Source organism: Perca fluviatilis, chromosome 18, assembly GCF_010015445.1.
Source record: "Perca fluviatilis chromosome 18, GENO_Pfluv_1.0, whole genome shotgun sequence".
Classification (NCBI taxonomy): domain Eukaryota; kingdom Metazoa; phylum Chordata; class Actinopteri; order Perciformes; family Percidae; genus Perca; species Perca fluviatilis.
In genome coordinates, this window is record NC_053129.1 from 21,251,293 (window position 1) to 21,268,672 (window position 17,380).

Genomic DNA, 17,380 nt, shown 5'->3' on the forward strand with positions numbered 1-17,380 from the left:
GGTTGCCTCTAACTTCTGCATACATTTAGCTACAAAAAACATTGAAATATCAAAAGTCAAAAGTCAATGGAGCAATCTTCAAATCCTCTTCAGGCTTCTTCCTTTTATTGTTAAATACCTGTGATACTGCAGAGTTTGTTCTTGTTTTTTTGCAGAGATTTTACAGATTTGAACCTTTCCACTGCAGACAAAAGCAAGATGTTAGCGGGTTTTTTTGTCCAGTGGCAAAGGGGCTCTAGAGATAGGATATCAGATTGAATTGCTATTTTGTTTCACTTCATTTATTCTATAAAAACCAATTGGAGACTATTCAGGTGTGCTAAGCAGGCTAACATAGGACACTCCTGACATTATTTCACTTGATACTGTGTAAATTGTATTCCCTAAAAATGTTCCCTAAAAGTGTACTTTGGGTGGTGGGCAGTAGGTGCCAGGGGGCCACGGTGCATTTGTGCCCCAGGGCCCTATATTTAGTCAACCATGCCATGGATGTGACTGTGAGAGGTTATTTTTAGCGTAATAATATTCAATGTTTTGCGTCACAGGTGTATTTTTTATCAGGTATTTTTGAGCGACATCTCCCTTAGCCAAACAGAAGCGACACCTCGCAGTTTGTTTAATGATAACATGAAGGAACGCCTCTCCTTGCCTTTGACGTGGTAACAGTTCGCGTACACTTCTCCTCCCAGTAAAAAGTGCCACATGACCTGTCTAGTAGGAAGTAGCGAGCTAGCGAGCAACAACAGCAGCATAGCAGCGACCAGACGCAAAACGGGGAGGAAGCTGTGAAATCTCTGAAGTCTTATTCTCGACGTTTCTCAGCAGATACGTTTTCCCTGTCGGAACAGAAAGAGCAATAAGTTGGCCGCAGTCATGTACTTGAAGGTGGTGTTTTTCACTGTAGTTCTGGCTCTGATTGGCGCATCTGCCGCAACAGACTCAGGTAAGTTTGCAACCTCTCACTGCTGAGCTAGCGGCTAGCTACAACCAGCCTTGTCCCTCCTTAGCTCGGTGAAGACATCTACCAGTAAACTGATTTTAGTCTACCTCTATGCCTCCATTTTTGGTCAATACAGCGTCCATTAGACACATAGCTTCTTAGTTTGACAGTTGTCACTCATCCCTTTTTTATTTACAAAAATATATATACAAAATATCCTTTTGACAACTTGTCGGTTTTATTTCCACGCTGAAGTTGTCAGGACCAGCTAACGCTTTAGCCTGCTGGAAAGATATGTGACCTGAAATTAAATTTAAATGGTGTAACTGCAATATACCTCTCATAATGTCGATTATCAGAGGGCAAAAGGCTGAATCATGGAGCCTGGTGTAATTCTAATTGTACATCCAGTTGATCAGGAACCAGATCAGCTTGTTATGTAACCACTTACACTTTGCCTCGCTGTGTCACATTTTACAATTCATAACATTGTAATACAATTCATAACATTGTAATACAATTCATAACATTGTAATACAATTCATAACATTGTAATACAATTCATAACATTGTAATACAATTCATAACATTGTAATACCCTGCTTTGTTTGTGCTAAAATATTTGACATTGTAATTGTAAGTTAGACCCGTTTCATTTTCTATCACTTGCAGGACGTTACCTTTCTTGAAAACTACCACAACTAAATCTGATTTATGACTTCTTTGCAGATAATTGTTCCTCTCTGTCCTGTGCTTCATGTGAAACCACTAGCGGCTGCCTGTGGGTTAACTGCACAGAATGTGAGTATCTGTCCTAAATGTGTGGCAGGTTGTGGATCCAGAGGCACAGGTTCGTCTTTGTGTGTCATAAATTGTCCAGACAGCTGAACTGATTGGACACATGATTCCTATGGTATGGAGAGAATGTATGGCAGTGGATGCTGACTTTTAGGTGATGTCATTCCAATTTCCCTAAAGCCTGAGCTGTATCGTAATCATCTGGCAACACCAGGAAAGGCTATGGATCTGGCACACTGCTCTATCTTGGTGATTGCATAGACTCCCTATTTTTTTACCACAATAAATTCATCATAGAGAATTGAGAGGACATTGTCTTTTGGACATTTTATTGACTGACGTTTACTGATTGTGGTTTTGCTGCCCTTTGACTACATCTCTTTTTTGCCATCCTGTAATTTCATTATGTTAATGGTAATGTCTGTCTAAACATGAGGGCTCCGAGTATGAGAACTCTCTGACTTCTGCACTGTAGAGTGGAGGATGCGGAAAAAAATGCTGCAGTGGTATTATTCAACCTAATTAGGAAGTCCACTGGTTGCATTTTAGAAATATGCATCACTCAGTAAAAAGGAGTTGCCATAACAAAACTGCATGAGAGATTGTTTCCTGAGTCAACCAACGGCTTTCCGCTCGCTATGTGCTCCCTGTACGGTTTGTGGTTTAAGTAGGAGAGAAGAGGAGCTTGTTGTTATCAGTGTCAGGAAATGAGGTTGCAGGTTTTATCGGTAAAGTGTCAAAAGTATTTTAAAATTGTAGGTTTCTCGCACTTTTTCATTCCGCAGATATGAATACGATTATGTGATAAACCCTTGTGCTTACTGGCTTGAAAGCACAATTCTGGCTAAGTTTATTGTAAGGTAAATGCTACAGTAGACCTCTGGCTAAAACCTGAACCTTGTGGGTGAAAAAAATTCCTCTTGAGTATTTCTCATTATTGACCATATCGCCCTCGAGGGCCGTACTCCAATGTTGGCGGGAGTTCTGTGTGTGTAGTCAGACAGACACACGCAGGTCTCTAGTGATTGTGAAGAAGATGAACAGGAGAGGAAGCGAGGGGATGTGTGGCAGGAAATCTGCAATATCCTCACGCTGGGGAACAGAAGGAAGGAGAGGATAACGGCACGAGTTAGAGGAAAGAGTGTGCAGATAGGATAAAAGATCAGTTTCATGCGCCTTTTTGTTCTCATAATTTATGCTTTCAGAACAGGGTGTACCATGATCTCGTCGTACATTTCAGTTGTCATTAGGCGCAAAGAATGGAAGATAACTTGTGTAATCTCAACTGTATTATTAGTTGGTCTAGCACAGTGGTTCCCAACCGTTTTTCCTTGGCGCCCCCCCTACTCATGTCTAAGAAAAGCTGAGCGCCCCCACCCAAAACCAAAGTTGAGGTAACTCTCAAAATAGAGCCTTACTTTCTTTTTGTATACAGAGGAGTTATCAGCACTTTTACGTTTCTCCGCCATGTTTTATTCATAAAATAGTGATGCCGTGGCGGCAGGAAAGACGAGGATGATAGCAGCTAGCAGATGACCTGATGACAGTAAGGGTCCGAGGTCAAGAGGTCCCGGAGGTTTGGCCTACTAAGTAGCCTGCCTACAATTTTAAGCGAGAACAAAAATATATAGTTTTAATACAGACTTTTGTATACATTATATATTCTAGTGTATTACAAAACCATTAAGCCAAGCTCCTACAATAGTTAACGTAAGTAGGACAAGCACAAGGTATTTTAGGTGTCATGGGAGTTAACCTGTTTAACAACTTTCCCAATGAGGAGCTTTGATTCTTTCCAGAAAAGAGTGTATAGAGATTTGGTGATCCACACCCTCTTTCTGCTTTGTCTCTGTTAAATGTTCCTCCTAATGATACATTTCTTAATGATTCCTTAAGTGGTTTAAACAGGACAGGTGAGATGACAGTTATGTACGTCTTCTCAGAGCCAAGGGAGACAGGCTAGTTAAGCTTGTTGTATTACTACATACACATGACTCATGAGGAAATAACAAACCCACCACCCACAGACATCGAGATCTGCTCCTTATATTGAGTCTGTAGTCATTGTCCACTCACACCAGCCTACTACACAGGATACAAGCAAGTCAAATCTTTATAGATAAATCCCAAAAATGGATTATGCATTTCATATGAACTCAGCAAAAAAAACAGAAAGTCAGCTCTGGCCAGTCAAGATGGCTTTGCTGACCCACAGCATAACCACACTACTGCAGCAGGCTAAAACCTACCACATTCTCATTGCTAGATTTATCTTTGGTTAAGGGAATTTGTGTAAACAAGCCTTTGGCGTCAGAGCCGCATTTCCCTGCAGCCCAGTGTTTAAACGCTTAAAAACTTTACACGTGTACACGCAAGCTCGGTAGCGCCTCTAAGTACAGGCCGTAGTCTGTGACAAAGCTTGTCGAGTGCTTCTAACCAAGAGTTTTCTGTGGTAAGATGTGAGGCTTTCACTCGCAACTCTAGCTTGAGTAAGCTGTGGATGTACCTCGTGGTGATGATGATGTCACCATTTTGAAAAAGGGGTGAGAGTCAGTCCTACCTTTCACAGCTGCCTGCGAGATAACAGCCCTCAGACCTCTCCTAATGGAGAGTGAACAAAAATCAAATTCCTTCCCCATGCTTTGACATACATGGATCACAGTGTCAGATCACACATACAAAAATAATGCAGCCAACATGAAATTACTTGACACTTTGTTTCTCCCACTATGACTCTGTCAGTATTCGCTCTGAAGCTAATCGCTGTCCCTCTCGCACTCGCTCTACCACACACTTCCCACGCGCGCACACATGCCGGCCCTGCTATTATCTTCAAGAGATCGACGCACAAACTAATAATTACAACAGGAAGGGCCATTTGGTAGTTGCTTGTCTCCAAGGCCAGTGTACAGGGATCCATAACCTGATACAAAATGTAGCCTTGTGAGCTGTGGAGTATGTAAGACAGGGTGGTGAGTCATTTTTGACCCTATTTGGAGAAAGCCAAAAGATGCTTTCAACAATGGCTGCAGCCTTACTGTTAAAGCTGTTGCTTTATCTGTAATTTATGGGCAGCCATCTGTTGGGAGTCGTTAGGTTTGGTTGCTGTGGATTATAGTATTACAAGCTAGGAAGGTGTAGGAAGGCGTTTTACAGCACCAGGTGTAAAACATTGAGTAGACACAGTTCCCTTTATGATGTTCCTGTATTTCAGGACAATAATGCCCCCATATGCTCATATAAAGAAATTCAAGAGCATTTGTTTATATATCAACACAAAGACAAGGTTAAATGCCTTTTTAATAGCCTCCCCCATCCCTATATTAAACCATTATTAAAGCTTTATGGGAAACATGTTTTCAACTTCTGTATCACTTGAGACAATTAGTTTTAAAATGGCATTTCAGAGAGGACTGGGACAAGTGAAGGCAAAGTGCGGCCATGCTGGATAATTGTACACTGTTACTGTATCCATGTCCAGTAGGTTGGATCCTAAAAATCAAAGCATTGTTTAGCAGCTAGTATCTAATGGAATAAGTAAGTTGTTGGGCATTTTTAAGCCTTTATTTATAGAAGACACGAAAGGGGGCGTGACAGAGTCGAACCGGCGGCCACTGCGTCGAGGAGTAAACCTCTATATATGGGCACCTGCTCTACCAGGTGAGCTACCCAGGTGCCCATAAGTAAGGTTTTTAAATTATGGTTTTTAGTTTATAACAGTGAAAATACATATTCCAATTTCAAACAGACAAATCACAAGGGGACTGTCAGATACAAAAAAAATTCAAAACAGCCCAAAACATATTTAATTTAGTATCATGTAGGACAAAGAAAAGCATCTACTCATAACATTGAGAAGCTAGAACCACATTTTTCTGGGGCATTTTGCTTGAAAAAACTAATTTCTCAAAATAGTTTCTGACGTGTTTAGCTTGTACAGTAGCAGTAAAGTGAACACCATAAAGTAGAACTGGGTGTGAAAAGAATCTATAGTCACAAGGTGTCGTCCGTCGTGACTCATGGTTTCCTCACTGTGGCACCGGCCGAGTTGTACCATTAAAGGAAACTAGCATAAATTGATAGAAATGTCTGTGATGGTTGTTTAATTTATGGAATTTGATATTGCTTTAGTTAATCATGTCTGTAAATTAGTAAAATTTAGTTTCTTAGGTAAATCACTAAATCAATGCTACATTTCTATCTTGACTTCTTGTAAAGTATTTTGGACAGGCAAGACTTCATGGCAGGTCAGAGTCCCTTTCTGTCCTGGTTAATTAGTAATCTGATTTTCCAATATAAGCGAATACACCTAGATGATCAAACTATGAGTCAGCAAACAAAAACAAATACAAATGTCTTCAGTCTTAAACAGTGATGGAATGAAACTTTAAAAAAATTTACTTACTTAAGTTGGGTGCCTGGTTAGCTCACCTGGTAGAGCAGGCGCCCATATATAGAGGTTCACTTCTCGATGCAGCGGCCGCGGGTTCGACTCCGACCTGCGGCCCTTTGCTGCACGTCATTCCCCTTTCAAGGCTAAGCTGTCCTACCCAAATAAAGTTCTAAAATGCCCAAAAAAATGTTTTTTTTTTACTTACGTTTTGTACGCAAAAACAATTATTATAAAGTACATATATATATATATATATATATATATTACAGACAGAAAATACATTTATTTGACATTTTTATTTATTAGTTACTTGGCAGATAAACACTTTATAAAAAACATATTTAATTAGATTCCTATAGTAATATAAATCTGACATGGGCTCTTCTGTTGCATATTAAATACTTTTACTTTTGATGCTTTAAGTATATTTTGCTGGTAATGCATGCTTTTACTTGTAATGGAGTATTTTTACATTGTTGTATTGCTATTTTTACTTTAGTACGTGATCTAAATACTGATTTTAAGTTACTTTTTTTTTCTTATTGGTGACTATTTTAGTTATAAATAAATGATGCGCTGAGTCATAATCTTATATTGCCAGATAGACTGCTGGTGTGGTAAAAATGAAAAACGAATGCATACAGAACAGGTTTCAGACATACCCAACGTGAAATAATCAAGTGGTATGATGGGGACAGCAGGATGTGGGCCTGTGTGAGCAAATGCTCTGACCTTGCTGTGTAAAAGACGAGATAAGAGAATTCCCCCACTGCAGATCATGTTGCTTAACTATTTGTATGCGCAGAACAAGTGTGAGATAGATCATCAGATTCAGCGTGTGCTCTATGGAAAAAAAAAAAAAAACTTGAGAGACTGTAGGCCATTATGTTCTGGAAACATGCAGTAACATTGGTGATTATTCTTCTTTGTGAGCTGGATAATGAGGCTGTTATGAGACTTCAGTGAGCGATAAATAATTATTGCCATTCTCACCTCAAAAATAACATGCTCAGGATTGAAGTGCTTTTTGCTCTTGCCAACATAAGACACTAAAATCTACTCTGACTGCTTGGTCAAACTTCATTCATATAAAGGACAAACCAGGCATTTAATGAATGATGCTCCTGTCTCTTTCAGCAACTTTTGGCTGTCGCAACTACTCTCTGGCAGAAAATGAGACCTGCACCAATGCAAGCTGCACAGGTAAGTCAAACAGCCTAGTGGTTCTAAATATCAGGCCGGGAATTAACATTTTATATTGACATGTTCTTTTAGACCATTAGACTCCATATTTGTATACAAAGAAACACATGAAATAATCTGCAGATTCTGTTTGGGTTTAGCTATGCTCTAGCTGAGGTGTCAGTTAATGATCAGTCTCAGCACTTTGTCTCTGTCGCCTTTGTTTCCGTCCAAAAGACTTGGCTAGGTATAAAACCTCAATCTCACCTGCCCAAGAGATATGATGAGAGAGTGTTGTGTGTGGCCATTGTTGTTTGCGTTGTCTCTCTTCTGCTTTCCCCCTTTCGCCCTGTCTTGATGTTCGTTCCCTGTCGTTCCCACAGCTCCACCCCTTCCCTCTACAGTCTCCCCTACCACTGTTGTCCCCAGCACCTCCACTAACGGCAGCAGCCTTCAACCCACCCCAGGTAACCAGTCCTGAAAAACCTCAGCTACTGCTTAGTCTGTGTTGTCCAGCATATAAGGTTTGAAGTGGTCTTGTTATGTCGACCGGTGTGGCAGTTCGCTGAGGCGTCGCGTCGCTCGCTGCGGCCGAGCCAACCCCTTTTTATTGCCTTCCCCTCAGCAAACCCCCGGTCCTACTAGTGCCCTCTTTTGCCGTACGGACGAACGCCAGTTGCCCGTCAGCGGGGCGGATGTTTTGACCTATACTAAAAAGGAGTTGCTTTTGGCGCTTCCCTGATTAATTTAGTTTATAGAGACACACACGCCCCTCCGTCTGAGAAGCCCTCGCCCGGATCAGGGAACCCGAAGGCGAGACAAGAGGTTAGATACACACTACACCAGACGTCCCCAGAAACACGGGCTCTTATCCCCCTGTATATGACAAGCACTGCCCGAGGGGATCTTTAAAACCAATGATTTTTCTTTAGTACTTGCGGTCTGTCAGCCGTCCTCCCAGGGTCACGGAGGTCCCTTCCTTCTCAAGGACGCCCGCCTTGCCCTTCTTGGTCGCCGGACTGAGAGAGGGGGATGCTCAGAGGCTCTGACCAGGCCGCGCGGATAGGGAAATGCACTCCCACTAGGAGATAACAGGAGGTCTGCGTGTCCAATGTCGATCCCGCCGGAGGCAACTCTATGCGACGGGGGGTAAAGAGGAGTCGCTTAACCCCGTGTAGGAAACCCCACCCGCTTGACAGCGGGCGGTACGATCCCAGAGAAAATAAAGAACTGGCAAAGATTGGCTCCCCTAGTCTAAAATCAGACTCAGGTGATTTTTATTATTTTGTGACAAAAGCAGAAATTAAAAGCAAGTGGTCCTCTACAAAATAAAACTAAAACTAAGAATAAAGATAAAACCTCCGCTCTAACAGAGGTATTTAAGGCTGCTTCTCTTTTCCTCCTGGCCCTGTCTCTCCCACACTCATAAACGAGCAGGTAATCTCCTTCTTCGATGTCGAAGAGGGTAAATAAATCTTCCCCACAACGCAACGAAGAGAGCGTCTGGGTAAAAACTAAGAGAGAAGAGACCTTTTTAGCAAAAACACTCATATTTATACACAAAAAACATTTTACTCCTCCCAAAGTTATCCAAAGGGATGTACTTTATGTACTTCCTTGTCCTAGTAAGGTAATATAGGAAACACTTCACAAAAAACGCACAGTAATGAACTTAATGAACTCTACAGCTCGTGTGCTGTGTATGGCCACACATGTGCCTTCAGGACGCACACACACAGATGCATGCACCCATCAAGGCCGCAGCTCCTGCCTGTGCCCTTCTTATCTGTCTAGGTACTTTCCTACACCTTACAGTTTCTTAAAGAAAGCTCTTTCTGTCCTAAAATGCAAAAACAGATCAGTATGTAAGCAAAAGACAGATTTAATATATAAGCAAGATATGTTATTTTTTGGGGGGGGGGTTTCAACACACACTCTAAGCAATGATATAGTTTGCTTTTCAAAACACATCTATCTAGGTGATTATATGGTTATCTTGTTAATACTGACAACGCTATATATGTTGTTAAGCAAGAAATGACATGGATTCTGATATTTCTTCGTTTTTGAGTTTTCATCTGGCCTTGCGGACAACAGTTAATAGTTTCAATGAGATCTCTTAAAGGTCCAATGTGTAGGAATTTCTCCCATCTAGCGAGATCACATATCGCAATCAACTCTCTCTCGCCACGCAGTTCAAAGTACGTACTGCAGCTAGGGTAGCCTTCACGCTTCAAAAAGCTAAGGTGTACAAAAGGCCGTCTATCAGCCGTGGTTGTTGGAGTGCATGACGGAGAGTAGCGCGGACGCGCGCTTCACACCACGAGCCGGCACGCACGCAACCCGACGGAAAGGAGAGAGAAAGAAAAGGAGGCTGCAGCGGTCCGGAGGATAATTAACTAGTTGGGATTTGGTGTGTGCGTCCAAAGCAGCTCCAATGTTCATTCTTTTTTTTTTTCTGATGACACCAGTCTCTTGCTCTTTTCAATATTGGTTTTCTTATTCTGGGCAAAGAAGAAGACTCCTGTTCCTGAAATCTGGATTTTGAATATGTGTGGTCCTCCATGTTTCCTTCTTCAAACTTGCTCAGGCCAGGAAGCGACGATACCCATTAGCAGCAGCTGTGAGTCGAAAACGCGAAAGGCAGAGCAGTATAGCCTGTATGTCCCTTACCGGCTAACGGATTTCAAGATGGTGCATGAATATGGAGCGTCTACCCCAGTTCATGCGAGCGCAAATGTAAAATTTCAAGCAAATAGGAATACTTGGAATTGATGGTGGTGGTAAATATTCATGAAAAAGGACAAGTTTGTGAAGGGCAATACAGATTTTAATAATGAACAAATACAAACGTTACACACTGGACCTTTTTAAAGTTGTAATCTTTAAGAATTTCATGATATCAAACCCTGTTTTTGACACTACAGTATTTGTTTTTCAGCAGGAGCCATTCAGTAATTACCTCTCCATATAGTTTTCATTGTTAGTAGCGGAGTCTCCGAGGGATTCACAGGAACCGATGCAGCATGTAATCCAGCGTTAATGTTTTAATTTCAACTCACTGAAACAGCCTCACTGTTTACTGTTCAGTTACTGTTAATGCAAACCCAACACTTTCTACTGCTGCTGCTGCTTCACATTAAAATACCTCAAACACAGGGAGGCTTTTATTGTAAAGCAGGTGGATATTTTTTTTTCTTTTGGCAAGGGACTAATGAAACAAGAGGGAGCAGCCACAGTGAGCTTTTAGATGAAGACAGGCAACAGGCTGCACACCTCAAACCGACTTCTTTATTAAAACCTGTTTCTTTGGCTGTACTGTAAACTGACACACCAGTATCTGTATTCCTGACAAAGTATCTGCTCAAGGAATGTTTGCTTTAGTATTAAACCACACTTGTGGCCACTGATGCCATGATTAAGTGCAGGGGTCTGCAAATCAACCAGGACTGAAATCTTGAAAGTGTGTTCACGCAGTCCGCGTTTTGTGCGAATTGTGTGCTGCAATAACATACAAATACAATGCAAAAGCACGAATAGATGAAGATGAAGCAAATTTAAGGTGGGCGAAGCAAATTATGCAAATGGCGCTACACGAACATGCAAAATTTTGGTCATTCTCAATCCGCGTGAGTTAAAATATTTTAACTCAAGCAATAAAACTTGTGCAAGTAATGCGACATGAAACAAATTTGTGCAGACGGTGTGAACACAACATAGGGATTACAAGTTAACCAGTGTAAAGGCTAATCGACGTGTTCCTACTGTGACCCTACTACAGGCAATTCAACTATTATTCCCACCGCTGTCCCCACTCCTAGTGGAAACAGCTCCGTCTCTACGGCTCCATCCTCTACTTCAGGTACTGTAAACCTGACATTGTGATGGAGCAAGAACATTTTTAATCTGCCCTGCCATGTACATAAACAAGAATAATGTATCTCCATTTTCCTTTTCCTCTGCCTTTTGTCACAGCTGGAAACAGCACAAGTACCACACCAACTTCCCCTTCTCCTGCCCCTCAGAAGAACACCTTCGACGCTGCAAGCTTCATTGGTGGAATAGTGCTGGTCTTGGGCCTGCAGGCCGTGATCTTCTTCCTCTACAAGTTCTGCAAGTCCAAGGACCGCAACTACCACACCCTTTGAAGCAGCCAAACTTTTTGATCCACATCACTCAACCTATCCCCACCAACTAGAACCTTCCAGAGAGGACTCCCCACTCGGCACACACTCATCACGACGGACTCAAACACTGTTTTCATGCAGGTTTTCTAGATCTTTGATGTTTGTGCCACTTGTGGTTTAGACCTGCATTAGCCCTGCAGTTGAAGTCTGTATTAGGCACACACGCCTGTTGTGCATGATAATTCCACTAGAACAACTAAGCAGATCTCCTGTAATATGGCATTTTAAGCCTTGAGCATATGTATTAAATCATCTGGAAGCTACTCCCACCTCCATCATAGTCATTTTGCAAAAAAACGCTGCGAATTGAGGTGGAACGTGTTATTTACAGCCCCTCTCCTCGTGGCTTGCTCAATTAAATACACCACATGAGAGTTTAGGAATTAGTCATGTACACAAAGTAGCGTTCCTGTTGTTACTTGGGAGTAGTACAGCTGCAAACTGGTAGCATTTACATCATTGTTTTGATTTGGAAACACTGTTTGAGTTCAAAGCTATTCTTAAACATGATGGCTGATGATTCAGTATTGCTTTTAGCCTGTTCAATCGTGGGCAGGTTCCCTCTTCCCCCATGCAGCTGTACCATGTATATGTGTTCATAGATTATGTAAAAGTGGTGGGGTTACTTACGAGGGAATAAAAGCAATGCCCAATCATCTGATGTCAGACTTGAAAAAAAAAGAAGCCATTTTTGGTGTCTCCCTTGGCAGTGCGGTGCGATTTCTGCTGTTGACTTCCCTGGGGAAATCCTTTAATCGATACTAGTTGTAAAAAATAAACTCCTATTAGAGCAGCTAAATGCAATAAATAAAATACAGTATCAAGTTCATTTGATCAGCTGGCCATTTGCCACCCATTTATCTGAGGAAGTCAAAAAAAGGCCTGTGGGTGAAAATGAAAGATTGTAGAATATTTCAAAAATATTAATAATTCAATTGTTTTAATAATGTATAATATAGAGAATGTGGGGGGATAGAAAAGAAAATGACATGCACTTTCTTGATGTGGACAGTGATAGCAGTGAAGTGCCTTTAATGTCCAGTTTGACTTAAAGAGAGAATGGTGAAACGGAAGAGGATGAGTCTTTTTCTTCCTAGTTGAGGCCCAAGTGTTATCATTAGTTTGTTTGTAAGAAAGTAACGGTATCGCAGTGCTGATATTGGTGAGAACCGTAGTATCCCAGCTGGACTGAATAGCCTTTTATTGTGAAAAATACAGTAGATAGTTGGGCCTTGATCAGTCAATATTGAAGTTTTCCCTATAAGTAGAGGTCTTCTCACTGGTAACTTTGTATAAAAGGAATAATTTAAAGTGGCTCTCCCTTTTGTAGCGCCCAACACAACCCCCAAAATTTCCTCTCACCTCACTATTTATGTTTCAGAACTCAGTTGTAAATTGTGTTGAATTATAAAAACAATGAGCTGGCAGGACATTTTGGACTGCTTTTAGGTGCTATAAATCAGGGAATGTAACTTTAAAAAAAAATGGCAAAATATTGGGCTTAATTTAAAAACTGAGTATTGGGGAGAGTGCATTGAGTTAAAAATGTTAGGACTGTTTGAGTGCTGGTTTGGTCAAATGAGCATTGCTCCTCTGATTTCTGACTGACGTGTAAATGAGAGGATTGTGAATGAAGTGTGGAACTGCAACAACGAAGCGGCTGTGCTAGAGCTCACGTCAAGTTCTCTAATTAGCTTGCTGCTAACTGTGTGATGTTATTTCTTTTTCCATTTTGTCCTTCCTGTACATAGCCATATCCGGTTTTCTTCATCTTCTAGGTTTTGACTTGACGAAAGGCTAAATGAAGGAGTGTTTATCAGTACGTTTTGCTTGTAGCGGCTTGTTCGGTGTCAACGATGTTTTGTTAAATGCCTTTTTTTTCTTATTGCATGCTGGATGCTTGGAGTTGTGATTTTTCCTCCCATTGCATATGCTAAGGATTTAGACACTTAAAAACCACTTGATTATTTGTAATTAGCCCATATGCCAGTTGAAAGAATGCCTTGAAACTGTGTGCATTGAGCCAAAGTCCTCAGTTTTGGCATGGAAATTGAGCATTGCATTGACAAGCTTTGTTTTGTAACTTTTGTCTTTGTAAATGTTTTCATGGTTCAGCCAAAAAAAATAATAATCTGATGCTTGTATAAATACTCAGTCTTGAATATTTACTAGATAATGGATGAATAATCTTGTTTTTATGACCACGAACAGTAAGAAATTCATGAGTGCAGAGGTTTTTTCTTCTTTTTGCTTTGGCTTTCATAATTTAGGATTACACATTTCCTGCTGCTTACCATAAACACGCCTTTTAACCTAGTCACCTGGTGGCATTAGGCTACAACCCAAAGACCCAACTATGGCGAGAAGGCTCCAGAGTTTTGCCTTAGCTGCATTCATTTGTGCATTCTCTGCATGCGGAGAGCCTTCGCCCAAATTTTGAGAAATATTTGAGTTTTATTCACAGCTGTTGAGTGGCATGCTGTGTAACCATTGAATCCAGTCAGAGTGCTCTCTGCTTTCGTCATGTTAGCTGCATTCCTTAAGAACACAGCATCCCGTGTTGACATCGTGGTGTTGATACCAATAGATGCCCATTGTGTTGCCTCTCTGCAGCTTCTCCTACAAGTTACTTACTCAGTCCGTGCACCTCTTAAGGAAAAGTGCCTTATTCAGTTAATCCATATATAGTTGTAGTTTATGCAACGATATGCCACACCTATTCAATTTCAATGTGACTCAGCACTTTCAGACCCCTGCAAAGTGGTTTTCTGTATGGTATTCTACTTTTAATGTCTTTTTTTTTTGTCATTCTCAGCCTTAACTTCTTGATCAAACCCACAGAGCATTTGCTAGTGACAAGCTGTCCAGGCAAATATTAACCTGCTTTTGTTTGAAAATTGTGTTTGTTAGATGCTATGTTGTACATTTCATTAGCATTTAAGTGCCTACATTTCAACCAATCACACAATAGAATTATAGTGGTTTAAATGCTGGTGAAATGGCTATAACCAGCAAATGAATGGCACAGTTTTCAACTGGATGTAGCCTGGACAACTTCTCACCATCACATTGTAATAGAATAACTTACCAGTTATGTTGTAACCACAGCCACATATCCCTAGTGTTCTTTACTGCAACATTTCCTCCATAATGTAAACAGTTATTGGATGACTTTAAGTCCACTTTGGTTGTAATTTTGCAGTGTTGCATTGAATGACTTGTTTTCTGTCCAATAGGATTTTAAATTTGCATGGAGGACTCTTGTTAGTTTTCAGCCTTGCAGTGTTCATTTCCAAGAGTAAAAACCTTTTTGATTCCCTCCTTTTCCCCAGCATTATTTCTATGTTGTAGTGCCATATTTTTTTAACCTTTTGTGTTAGAGGCCATCAGGCTCGTAGGTACGATATTTTTTTTCTGGCTTTGCTGCCACCCCACTTTGACACACTTGCGATGGTGAGTTGTCTGAGTACAGAGCTTTCCTCCTGGTAGAAAGACAGGTTGTTGATGGTGGCAGCCACATTCACCAACAGTTCCTCGCTTTCCAGCACAGACCTCAGCTCTGACACACACACACACACACACACACACACACACACACACACACACACACACACACGTACACGTACGTACGTACTTAGACACTTGCAGGTGCCACAAAGCCTCCTGAAATGTTTTGTGCTTATTTTTCTCTCTCAAACCTTTTTATTTTGTGCCTTGTTTTCTAGTGTTGCCTTTAGTTTCACGGTGTAAAGCCAATAAAGTTTGAATATTGTTAAACAAATCACTGTATTTACCTTTCATTGGGCAGCAGTGCTGACGTTTCTTGGAGCTGGTAATTTACATGACAAATCACAAGTGGGACGATGATACACACAGCCAGATCTCAGCTCTCGGGCTCCATTGCCATGGTTACAATTGAACAGCTAGTTGCCTAGACAACAAAAGGTATCAAGTTCAGGCTTTGCTTTGTCTTGCCGTGTGTGTGTGTGTGTGTGTGTGTGTGTGTGTGTGTGTGTGTGTGTGTGTGTGTGTGTGTGGCTAACGCTACAAGTTCTCTTGTTACAGAAGAAAAGCAGAGCTGAACAAAACCATTTCATCAAATCATATTTACAGTATCTAAACATTTTCTCCAAATTCAGCATTTAGCCATGTAATCTGGATTTGGCAGTAAATACATTTCTAGGTGTATTTAGTTACTTTTGGACAGGACCAGGCTTACCGCCAGCCATAGATATATACACCGCCAGCTAGGTGTTTCCATTCGTTATGCTAGGCTAAGTTAAATGGCTGCTGGTAGCTTCATATTTAGCATACAGAGTGGTATCTCATTTAACTCTGGCAAGAAAGCAAATGAGCCTATTTACCAAAATGTCAAACTATTTATAAACTGACCATTTATTCTTTTAATATCTTGAGCTGGCTAAGGGACTTTGTTTCACCCATATAAATGAAATGAGAGAACAGACATTCCCATTCAAATCAACAAAGCAGGATGGTCAGAGTGCCGGGCATCTTTATATGTACTGTTGCCTCGTTATTATGAATCCCACTGCTTTACTTGGCAAGACAAGCCCTGCATAGCACTCAAGCGCTAGGATTGGCCAGGCGTCCATGCTCACATGTTCAGGTCCTATCCCCTGACCAGTGGGCTATCCTAACCCTAACCACTCCAGGTCAGTGCCTAACCTCAACCAGCAGGTGAACTCATTTGTTTTCTAGGGTCAATACACAGTGATAAGTGCCATTTTCATTTAAACTAGTCAAATGACCATGGCAAATAGTTCAATTTCTGTTCTACACTCATTCTATTTTATATGGTTTCACCCCATTTTCTGCTTCACCTGCTCCTCTGCCTGAGTGTGTTTGTTCAATATGCTTGAGGTCTATTGGAAACGCAAATATAATTTACAGGTATTATCTGATTCTTTTTCTTTATAAGATTATTTTTGGGCATTTTAGGCTTTTATTTTTATAGCACCGCTTAGACATGAAAGGGGACAGAGAGAGGGAATGACGTGCAGCAAAGGGCCGCAGGTTGGAGTCAAACCTGCGGCCACTGTGTCGAGGAGTAAACCTCTATATATGGGCATGTGCTCTACCAGGTGAGCTACCCAGGTGCCCATCAGATTGTTTTTGACATATATTTCTGATGTACATGCTGTATCCACCCCAAATCCATCAATACCCACCATCTCCATCTGATGATCTAGTGTAGTGGTTCGCAACCGTGGGTTTGTGACACTCCATGGGCCCCCAAAATAAATCTGAGGGGTCACTAGATGACTGAAGGGATAAGACAGAAAAACTGTATTTGTTAGATATGCAAATATATAATAAATATGCCTTTCACCGCTTTAGGGCTCTACAAATCCCTCACACAACGCCATAACTTGTGATGAAGGGTGACAAGTAGACATTGCTTCATTTTAAGGGGTCACAAGCCCAAAAAGGTTGTGCTGCTCTACCTGAAAATATAGAGGGAAGATGGTGACATGAGTGCCTCCCTTTGGCCATACACAAACTAATAGGTCCGTATAGTTCAGTACAATACAGTATGTTTGTGCTAAGCTTCCAGTGGCCCAGTTTCCTAGAACCAAAGAGAGTTTCCGGAGAGAATGCTTTTTTGGACAACCACACCATTATTTCTCTCATGTGTTCATTAAAAACAATCTGCAACCCTAGTTCACAGTATCTGCTGTTAATGGACAGAGAGAGAAAAGCTTGTGCTGCTCTATCAAGAACATCTCTTATGGGGTCTTTCACTAAGGTGGAAAATCCTTCAGTCAGCCAACATTTTAATAACCAATAAACTTGTATTCACACTGAGAATGTTACTTTTCTATTTTTCTTCATGTAAACACCTCAAAGAATTACTGTGGG

At 41.1% G+C, this 17,380-nt stretch overlaps 1 protein-coding gene across 2 annotated transcripts; it reads left to right on the plus strand.

Moving 5' to 3' along the window:
• Positions 1-687: 687 nt before the first annotated feature.
• Positions 688-15,281, plus strand: cd164 (CD164 molecule, sialomucin). Of its 2 annotated transcripts, XM_039781536.1 has the most exons (6): positions 690-943; positions 1,670-1,741; positions 7,269-7,334; positions 7,697-7,780; positions 11,095-11,175; positions 11,289-15,281. In XM_039781536.1, exons 1-6 carry the CDS (start codon positions 874-876, stop codon positions 11,459-11,461), a joined length of 546 nt encoding a protein of 181 aa, XP_039637470.1. In that variant the 5' UTR covers positions 690-873; the 3' UTR covers positions 11,462-15,281. The 2 variants fall into 2 exon arrangements, with proteins under 2 accessions (XP_039637471.1, XP_039637470.1); XM_039781537.1 differs by lacking the exon at positions 7,697-7,780 and having other exon boundaries at positions 688-943.
• Positions 15,282-17,380: the final 2,099 nt, after the last annotated feature.

Excerpts from the sequence above, each read along its gene's own strand:
- cd164 (XM_039781536.1), top strand. The coding sequence starts at position 874 with ATGTACTTGAAGGTGGTGTTTTTCACTGTAGTTCTGGCTCTGATTGGC. Across the intron at positions 7,335-7,696 it reads CACCAATGCAAGCTGCACAG|CTCCACCCCTTCCCTCTACA; the intron begins GTAAGTCAAACA and ends TCGTTCCCACAG. Across the intron at positions 11,176-11,288 it reads GGCTCCATCCTCTACTTCAG|CTGGAAACAGCACAAGTACC; the intron begins GTACTGTAAACC and ends CTTTTGTCACAG.